This window comes from Sinocyclocheilus grahami, unplaced genomic scaffold (genome assembly GCF_001515645.1).
Source record: "Sinocyclocheilus grahami isolate Dianchi unplaced genomic scaffold, SAMN03320097.WGS_v1.1 scaffold8.1, whole genome shotgun sequence".
Classification (NCBI taxonomy): domain Eukaryota; kingdom Metazoa; phylum Chordata; class Actinopteri; order Cypriniformes; family Cyprinidae; genus Sinocyclocheilus; species Sinocyclocheilus grahami.
The window spans coordinates 4,550,048-4,560,206 of record NW_015505187.1 but is presented as its reverse complement, the minus strand read 5'-3'; the positions used below and the strand labels follow the sequence as shown (position 1 = coordinate 4,560,206).

Sequence of the window (10,159 nt, the reverse complement as noted above, 5' to 3'; positions counted from 1 at the left end):
AATGCATCCATCTTTTGCTAAGAAACTTTAGCCGCTTTTCCACCGTCCGGCCATACACTAAAACTTTTTCTTGCGAATTGAAAAGTTTTGCTTGCGAGTGAAGCTGTATCTCAGTGGGCGGTCTCTACCCACCAGGATGAAAGGCCTTTTTCTATTGGTCACTCGATTGAAGTGACAGGTTGACCACGCCCACTACGTTTTCCCGCCAGTCTGACCAGTGTTGCCAAGTCTGCGGTTTTCCCGCGGAATTGGGCTACTTTAACACTGTTGGATTGTTCTTCATGTCCGCTGGTTGAAGCAACTCCAATAACATGATATTTACCCCCTGGAATGCAAATTTTAGCAGGGGCCCGCCTCGAAACTGATTGGGCTAGTTTTGGACTAGTTTTGAGTAGCGATTGGGTAGTTTTTTTTTTCTGTGAAAACCTGGCATCTGACAGAAGAGCGAGTGAGGTTGTAGCAATGGCGAGCAACGGAACGTTAACTGGCTAAGATAACTAATTTGACATTTGACAAACTCAGGGACAAGTGAATTCAATTATTCTCTCTTCGTACGCTCTCCCATCTAAATATGTAACGTTAGCTAAGCCTGTCTGTAGTTGGTGATATTGGCATCTCGCTGCGGCATCTCTAGCAACCAGAGACTGCCGCTGGCCAATTATTACATAATTCGATGTAATATTTTTTGGTTGAAAGTACATTTCATAAAAAATAATATTATATACCACATGACTGTCATTTGTAAGCATTTATCATACATTTTGTTAATAAAGTTCTGATAGCACGGTAAAGTTAGTTTTAGGTTAGCAGCGTCGGGAAAGCGTAGTGGGCGTGGTCAACCTGTCACTTCAATCAAGAGTGACCAATAGAAAAAATATGGAGTGAATAATGTGCTGAAATTAAACAAACAAATCCAGTATTTTGCAAACAAACTTGATCTGCTTTGCAAAGGAAAACTCGACTCGCAAACAAACAGAAAACCATTTGCAAATACACAGAGTGAGCAAAATTGCAGAGGTGTAACAAATAAACGTATTGTGCTTTACAATAGGGCTGCACGATAATCACGATCATATTTTTCTGTTTGTTTGCGAGTCGAGTTTTCCTTTGCAAAGCAGATCAAGTTTGTTTGCAAAATACTGGATTTGTTTGTTTAATTTCGGGACATTATTCACTCCATAAAAAGGCCTTTAATCCTGGTGGGTAGATACAGGGGTGGACTGGCCATCTGGACGTTCTGGAGAAGTCCGTTCGATGGTCGTCGGCCTGGCTGGTTCATCATCAAAGAAAAAGTGTCAAATTTAGGGGCCGTTTACACGAAAACGTTTTCAGCCGAAAGCGGGAAACTTTTGATGCGTTTTGACTGTTCGTTTACACGACAACAGCGTTTTGGGGACTGAAAACACATATTTTTGAAAAGGGGTTTCAAAGTGCAAGTTTTTGAAAACGCCACCGTTATCGTTTCCGTGTAAACACCCAAAACGGGAATCTTTGAAAACGGGGACGTCAATCATTTTCAATGATTTAAATTATTGTATCTCTGATGTTGGTTAATGGTCACATGACATGCAGGTAAACAAATAAAATAATTAATTTCGTTAGGAAGTGTCTTATTTATTTTTGTGTTATTTTAAAATTATTGATTTTATTATTATTTTTATTTATGTTGTTAATTTTAACAAATGGAATATATTTTTCTTTCTTTTTGTATTTTTATATCAATATGGTACAAGATTATCCTATTTAAATCAATGTGATAAGTGAGTAAGGTAGAAAGTAATCTAAAAGTAATCTGATTATATTATTCTAAAAGTAATATAAAGTAGTATAATCTAAAAGTAATCTGATTATATTACCTGGATTATGTTACAAACTACAATTTTTGTCATGTAATTTGGAATCAGTAATGGATTACAATTTTCAAGTAATCTACCCAGCTCTGTGTATATGTATATATATATATGTATCTTTTTTTTTTTTTAACTCTATATTGCCCAGCCCTAGTGTGTATCCAAGCAAAAGAGAATGACTCCCTGTCACAATTAGTGTAATTAAAGTAAAAAATATGATGTCAAAAATGCTTCTCTCATGCTTTTTTTTTTTTTTTCTTGTTTGTCAGATGCATTAAGGAATGCAATTGGGAAGCATTTTAAACAAGAAATAATGAATAATTCATAACAATGAATCATTCCTTAAAGTTCACTGTTGGTAGTTAGGGTTAACCTTTTTTTATTTTACTTTGTCATTTATCCATAATGTTTTAATGTTAAGTGTGATAACATGCTCTTGATTTGTATTAGATTTGTTATTTTGAAATATGTTTTTTTTTTTTATTTTATTCTATCATTCGTTGCTTTTATTATCTTTCTCGTTGTTTTTATGATTTTGTATTAGGCCTATCTTAAGTTGTCTAAGTCCTTAAAAACATATTTTTTCTTAATAAAAGCTTTATATTTAATTTGTATGGATGGATTGTCATTTATGAGAACCTGTTATATTTGAGTAAAAATAATCCTTTAGCCATTATTTTGTATCTATGGTTGGCCCCCTATTAAATTTTCACTGAGAGCCCAAGTTCAGCCTTGTTTTAGCCTAGACACAAATTCACTGTCTATTAGACGTGTGTAGTCATTCAATAGCGGTCTAATTGATGACTAGTCTATTCTTGGGCTATGATTAGACGTCTGTTAAATTTTCACTGACAGCCCAAAATGTGCCTTGTTTTAGCCTAGACGTCTGGGCTGTGTTTGGACAGCTATTAAACGTCTTTTAAACACAAAATTGCTTGCTGGGAAGAGAGAGCACATGAAGATGAAATAAAATCAACTCTGAGTCACGCATAGCCTGCCATAAATCATCAAGGATGAGGAGTCTAAGAAATATCTGACGGCGAAGATAATCGTCTGTGCTTTGCGACAAAAAACAGAACCCATTATAATCAGTGCTGTTTACACTGTGTGCGGCACGGCGCGACACGACAAATCCCTGACAGTAAACTGCTGCCTCATTCTATTTATGACGTACTGACACAAATTTCTAATTATTTGCAATGTTGCGTTGTTGCATCCCGTGTACAGTAGACAGACTTTAGCTGTCGCATCCGGTGTAGACACGGTGTTACAACAAGCAAATGGCACCCATTTGGTGGAATGGCTTAAGTAATAGGCTATTTTAATACTAAATTAATGTCAGGTTGTTGTTGTAAATGCAAATCAGTTTAACCAAACTTGAGTATCTTTGTCTTTATTTACTGTATAACTGTTCTCAATTTGTTGTTTGGGATGTAGCGCAAATGCACCATACAATACATTTATATTATATCAAATATGCGCTTATATTTACAGGACGAGTGAGACAGTGCTTGTTTAACTGTACATGCAGACACAAAGGCAGAAGGGGAATGGTATAAATCACACAGCAACTAGTGACTGAAAAAATTAGATCCAGATGCAGAGCATTTAGATGGTTTTAAGATGTCTTGAGAACAGGAACAAAAGATCAAGACCCAAGCTCTTGCTTTAGCTGGTTTCCAACCCAGTTCATGCAATGATTTTTTTTTTAAAGTGTTTTTGCAGTCTGAAATAAAATTGAAATATCATTTTGAATATTGTTATTTTAATGTGTCAATTTCAACATTTCAGTGTTATAGTCTTCGGAGGTGTATGAAAGTAGGTTAAGCAATGATCACTTCTTGGTTGTATGAATGCAAATATATGCAAGATATGAGTCAAGATGTGTGTTGTATGATGTATATGGTGTACAATAAGCACCAAATAACCTACATTATAACATATATGTTTGTCTGATGAGTGAATGTGTAAATTGATTATGCTTTTATGCTGTTTGATCTGTAGAAAATCATTTTCACAGCACTTTCCTGTTTCATTTATGGATATTTTTGTCCCACTTTCCCAAAAACATTTATAATTATCTGTTGATTTCTTTTCTAGGTGTGTCTGGTGCAGACAGAGTCTCAGTGTCAGTGATGGAGGGAGATTCAGTCATTCTACACACTGGGGTTCAAACAAACCAACAAGAAAAGATTAAGTGGTATTTTCAGGTCACTTGCATCGCTCGAATCAATGGAGATCTCAGTAAGACCTGTACAGATGTTCAGTGTAATGAAGGCACTGAGAGATTCAGAGGCAGACTGAAGCTGGATCATCAGACTGGATCTCTGACCATCATGAACATCAACACCACACACTCTGGAGAATATACACTAGAGGTCATCAGAGGTAACAACAAGGAAACGATCTTCAGTGTTAATGTCATTGGTAAGTTATGCTGTAAAGCAGGTTGTTTATGTTAAAATCACATCATTGTGTTTATTATACCAGTGATATTCAGAGCTGTTTTTCTCTTTACCTGCATCACTGAACAGAACACAATTAGATCTATATGAATAAAGACATATCCACAATTAACTTGATGTTTAGCAATTTATTTTTTCTCCTGTTTTTTAGGAAATTAATATGCATAATTATTTTCAGTTATTTTTTGTCCCAAAAAGATCCTCCAGCAGCTGTTGGTTTGTGTTTCAGGTGCTGCTGAACGAGATGAAATATATGTGAAGGCGGGAGAAAATGTTACTTTAGATCCTGCTGTACTAAAAAACCCAATTCATTTGATGACGTGGCATTTTAATAACATAAGCATCGCTGAAATCACTGAAGATCAGTCTAAGATCAGTACAGATGATCAGGTTAATAATAGATTCAGAGGCAGACTGGAGGTGAATCAGACTGGATCTCTCACCATAACAAACACCAGAAGTGAAGACTCTGGAGTCTATAAACTACAGACCAACAGCAGCAGATTCAGCATCGTTAGGAGCTTCAGAGTTACCATCACTGGTGAGTGTCATTTGTGATCATTGGTGAAAATTTCAGAACACATAATTTTTAAACTGATAGTTATTGTATTTATGGGTTTATTGACTTTTTGATAATGAAATTTGACTCTGTATTAACATTTAGATAATCTTTTAGAGTATCTACCATAATACAATATCCACGACTTCAGCGACTATGTATCGCCCATCGAGAGAGAGCCTGCAAGTGTCTTTTTAACGGGAGGCATCATCAAGTACCATGCTCACGCACTCCCTCCACATTAGAATAATTCACATGTTGAAATCCAGCGTTCTTCCTTCAAGAAGAGGGACAAAATGCGAATGGAGCTTCTTAAAGGTAGAGTAGGTGAATTCAGAGAGGCTAGCAATAGCAAGCTAGCTTTGAAAGCATAAGATCCCACCCTCCCGGCAAATCACTCCAAAGCCACGCCTCCTCCAAAACACATGAGCACCCACAGACAGAGCAGAGGCTGACCAGCGTTGGTTGAGTGTTGAATGCAGCGCTATCAGATTCACTCATGTCTCATTCACCGGAGAGAAAACATTACAGTACAAAGCTCATAATATTACAGTAATAACGCCTTCCATTCTCACTCGGTCTGCAATAGAGTAATGGAACGCAGTGATGACGAATCATGTCTGCGTGAACGGTGCACAGAGGTGTGCAAATACATTGGGGCCTTTCGCAGTGAGGGAACCTTTTCATAGTACCAGAACTAATTGTGGAACTACCCACTTTTTGGTATTTTCGCACCATCGGAACTGGGTGCGATTTTAGTACCGTACTGCCTTTTTCAAGAACCTTTTTCAAGAACCAAGAACGTACTGCCTTTTTCAGAACCTACTGCTCCGGAGTAGGGTCTAACCAGCACAACTGGTACTAATCGTGACGTAAGTAGACATTGATTGGCCAAACGCGTATGAAAACGCCCTCACCCGCCATGATTTAAAACGCTGTGTAAACATACTGTAAACATTGTGTCAACTTATTTCGCAAGTATGGAGAACAGCGATAGACGGACGGACGCTGAAGTGCAGGCACTTGTAGCAAATCTAGCACTGCCAGCCGTCGTTGGAGATTCTTAGTCCTCCTTTCCGTTCTTTCAATCGCTTTACGTATACGTCGACTTTCCATGTCCATTATTGTGAAACCCGCGAGACACAACAAAAACACAGCTCCGATCACAGCGTCCTCCATCCTCCTGTTGTTAATGTTGTTCTTCTTTGTTTCTGTTGTTAAACGCCGCACATAAATGCTGTCGCTGTTGACCGGCTTACGTCACTTCTTAGTACACGCTCTCAGTGCGAATGCAACCCTTTAAATGGTACTGGGAAATAGTTCGCGCAAAATCGTCCCGGTACTTTAGTACTGTACATTTAGTTCTGGAACTAAAGCAGTGCGAAAAGTCCTATTGACAGGTAGGTAGGACAGCCTATCGTAATCCTCGGACCAAGCGATATGATTGGATGAACATTTTATGGTCTTACACCTTCCACAGACTACTATGTTAATCCTTTACTTGTCCTCTAGGGGACGCAGTGCAAGGAATGAACTGTAAAGATGCTTGTGTACCCTATTCAGGTCCGCCTTCAGGAATACGCATCACTGTTTTCCAATGCAGGAGCCTTACATAGGGCAAGTATTACAAACAGCTATTATAGTGGGAGGAAAATGTTGTATTTTATTATTCAAGTTAGTTTTTAATTGTTTGTGTGTGCTTATTTTTAAAAGGAGACAAGGTGAAAAATAAGCTCGGGGATCTGTCAAAAGTGCAAGGATGAGGTAAAAATAATGCAGCCTATTAGTATTATGAGATTGTGCTCGATTTCACTGCAGATGTGTGTCATGTCATGTAATAACGAATCACCATCACATCAGAAAACATTACAGCATTTCTGCTCTTCTGATGAATAGCAATGGTGCACATACATTTTTATTCATCCGCTAGTCTTTACACTGACTAAATGGAGTTTATATCAAAATCATCCAGATGGAAGTAAACATTTCAGACTTGACAGATCTTCTTGAGTTACTGAAAGCTGTTGTTTTCTCTCTCTCTCTAATCTTTTGTGAATCATTGTTTTCTTACAAACAGGAAAACGTCACAAGACCCGACAGGATCATAACCGGATCGTGTATCTGCAGAATGATTCCCATCACCGTATATCAGCAGCACACTTTGTTCCACTTTAACCTGGAATAATATTTACATTTATCATTTATAGCATGCTTATTATAATAAGTGCCTTGGTTTCTGGTTATGGATTGGTGAAGTGCTTGTGGAAGGGATGTGTTTTCAGCTGATTCTTGAAGGTTGAGATGTTCTCATCAGATCAGATGAAGGTTGAATGTTTCTGGAGTGAAGCTTCTGAAAGAAACTCATTGTGATGGAACCACTAGGAGGCGCTTATTCACTGTTAAACTTTCTCTATACATTTGTATTCAATCCTACTTTTACCATTCAGTCGTCTAGATAAATTCAAAGAACAAATGCTTTATGACAATAAACTGGAAACACTCAATCCATCATTAAGCTTGAGCTTACACAGATCTAAAAGTGTATCAAACCTTTAAAACAAACTTACCATGCGTTCTCAGGACAGTCAATATCATCATTAATTTCCATTTAATATGAAGAAGATCTGTACTACTCATATTGTACTGTGAGTTTTTACTTGATTTGTCTTGCACACTTCATCAATGTACTGTATTTGCACACTACAATGTGCAAAGTGTGAAATAATTCATACGCATTGTTTTGCTTCAAAACAAACTTTGTATGATTGTGATTCAGCACAGAACTGGAGAGTTTGGTTCAAAAGAACTTATTTGAAATCTTTAAGATGAAAATTAATGGGGAAAATACTTCCATAGTTTGTGATACTGGTTGTCACTTTTGCACTTAATTTGCATGTTTGTATTGTACTTCTTTTTACTGAGGTATCAGTTGCTTTTAATAACAGAATGTGAATTTAACATGCTGTTTTAAATAAACTATTTCAATGTTTTCATGTATTTATTCATTTTTTAAGCAAATTATATTTTCAATGAAAAGATTGCTAGGTAAGCATGTGCCAGTGTTATAGTGTCTTTACTATACTTAGTACTTACAGTTTATTCATATTTTGAATTTGGTTTGATTTATATTTACTGTTTTAATTTTAGTTAAAGGTTTAGTATTTTGCGATTGCGATTTTTTTTATATATATATATATGTCAATAGTTTTATAAAATTTTATTTCAGTTTTTGTACTTCTACAAAAACTAAACTAAATACCTTGGCAACTGATTTTAAAATTATTATTATTATTATTATTATTATCTTTTGGCAAACACTTTTAACACGTCCACACCATACAGTATTTACTTAAAGCTCCTCTGAAATTGTAATAATCTGAATAATTCAACGAAGATCACAGGTCTCTGATATCATTAATGGTCACGTGACCTGCAAAACATCAAATATTTAATTTCTTTATTAAATGATTGCAAAAAAATGTTTACAATAATTTTGTTAAGTGTTGCATTAAATTAGTAATTTTAAAGTAATTCTACCTTTCTGGTGAGATATTCTAAAAATCTAAACACACTATGTTCATTGTATCACTGTCTGTATAGTTTGATCTTAGATGTTTGAAATACATTATTATTTATCTTTGTCACTTTATTACCTCTCTTTTTGGTTCACATATAATATAGCTTATATATATATGTGCATAGGCCTGGATTGGCTAATTGGGTGCACCGGGAAAAAATATTTTATCCCTTAAAACTTATCTTTGATCATCAAAATGACATATTTAAATGTTTTTTCTTGTGAAAATAATTTTCTCATGCCTTAAAATAGCTTGAATGTAACTCTACACCCTTGCCTCATTTACTATACGCGGATCTATGAATATACAAATTAGCCCCGCCTCCACTCAGTCACACAGCACCGCCTCCTGATCCACTGAACTGTAGCAACCGCAAAACAATGGCATACACGGATAATGACTGATAAAACCATGTTTTTACTAGCGGACAACTACAGTGAATACGGTAACATTCGTTAAAGTTACTTACTTGTCGATGTTGTGTCCTAAAACGCCTTGAAGACTCGAATACAGCCGTTTGTGATTGTTAATTCACACCCGCGAGCATACGCGTGTGCTCCGGGCTACTTTTACACTGTTGCCACGGGTTATAATGCAAGTGAGCGGTTCTAAATTCACATTAAACCACAGCTTCATGGGTTTTTTGCTCTGATTTATTTTTGGTTTTGTGCTGGTATTGGTATATTTTGCATGCTAGTGATAGGAATCGATCCCTTGCCGTGATTGGTTATGGGTTTGTGACGTAGCAAACCAAGGGCTGTTTCAAACCATATTTCTGGGTCAGCCCGAAACTACAGTTTTAAGGAGAAAATACTCAGCAATGGTGTTGATTAATAGATTGGCACATGGTTTGTCTAAAAGCATATTAAAAACACCACATAGACAAATAAACAACATAAAAAACTTGATTTTCACTACAGGGGGACTTTAAGGCAAGCATCCCGTATGAAAATTATAACACAGTTTGTCACGTATTCGCAGGCTTATGCCATATGACCACCAGACCCTATGAATAACAAATTCTCAATTGATAATTAATCATTATTTTTGCGCAAAATATTGTTTTATTTGTGAACGTAGCCTTTTGATGAAGACTTTAAGACCAAGCGGAATCCTCTGCCGGCTGCTCCTGTTTCATAGATGTTCAGTTGTTATGCTTTCAAATTTCTTGCCATTTGTATCTATGTAATTTCACAGTATTTTCACCTCCTAAATTACTACACTACTTGTGCAGTCACGATTTTATAATGGTACAATTTATTCAGGCCGATGACTTTTTTTTATGACATTACAATTATTTTTTGAATATAGGTTAAGCAAAACAAATGTGATTATTTCTGAGAACTTCTTAACTGCAGGCAGACATTGTGGTACAGTAGGCCTACAAATATTTTGTTGGAGATATGCGAGCAAAATATAATAGATAAAAAAATGTATAATTGAAAGATTATATTATTTAAAAAATTAAAATTAAATAAAAAGCTGAAGAAACATATAATGAATTACAAGTCTGTAGAGAACAGTGCGCTATTGCAGACTTATATACTGAAGTTTGCATTACATTATTGTAATAGCTATAGTCAGTCGTGAACTAAAGTGGGCCGCTCTGGCATGAAACTCCAGGGCTGAAAATGACTGCCACTCCGGCCCTGTATGTGCAGTATCAATGAAGCTCAAACATCATATTATACCGACTATGTCAAATGT

General features: G+C 36.1%; 1 protein-coding gene across 1 annotated transcript in view; it reads left to right on the top strand.

The window, feature by feature from the left end:
• The window catches only part of LOC107591201 (uncharacterized), a 23,891-nt gene extending 16,182 nt beyond the window's left edge, over positions 1 to 7,709 (top strand). The window contains exons 2-6 of the mRNA XM_016280284.1: positions 3,951 to 4,277; positions 4,545 to 4,856; positions 6,438 to 6,491; positions 6,588 to 6,638; positions 6,952 to 7,709. Coding sequence (XP_016135770.1) covers positions 3,951 to 4,277; positions 4,545 to 4,856; positions 6,438 to 6,490 — 692 coding nt within the window. The 3' untranslated portion in view covers position 6,491; positions 6,588 to 6,638; positions 6,952 to 7,709. The remainder of the gene's footprint in view (positions 1 to 3,950; positions 4,278 to 4,544; positions 4,857 to 6,437; positions 6,492 to 6,587; positions 6,639 to 6,951) is intronic.
• Positions 7,710 to 10,159: the final 2,450 nt, after the last annotated feature.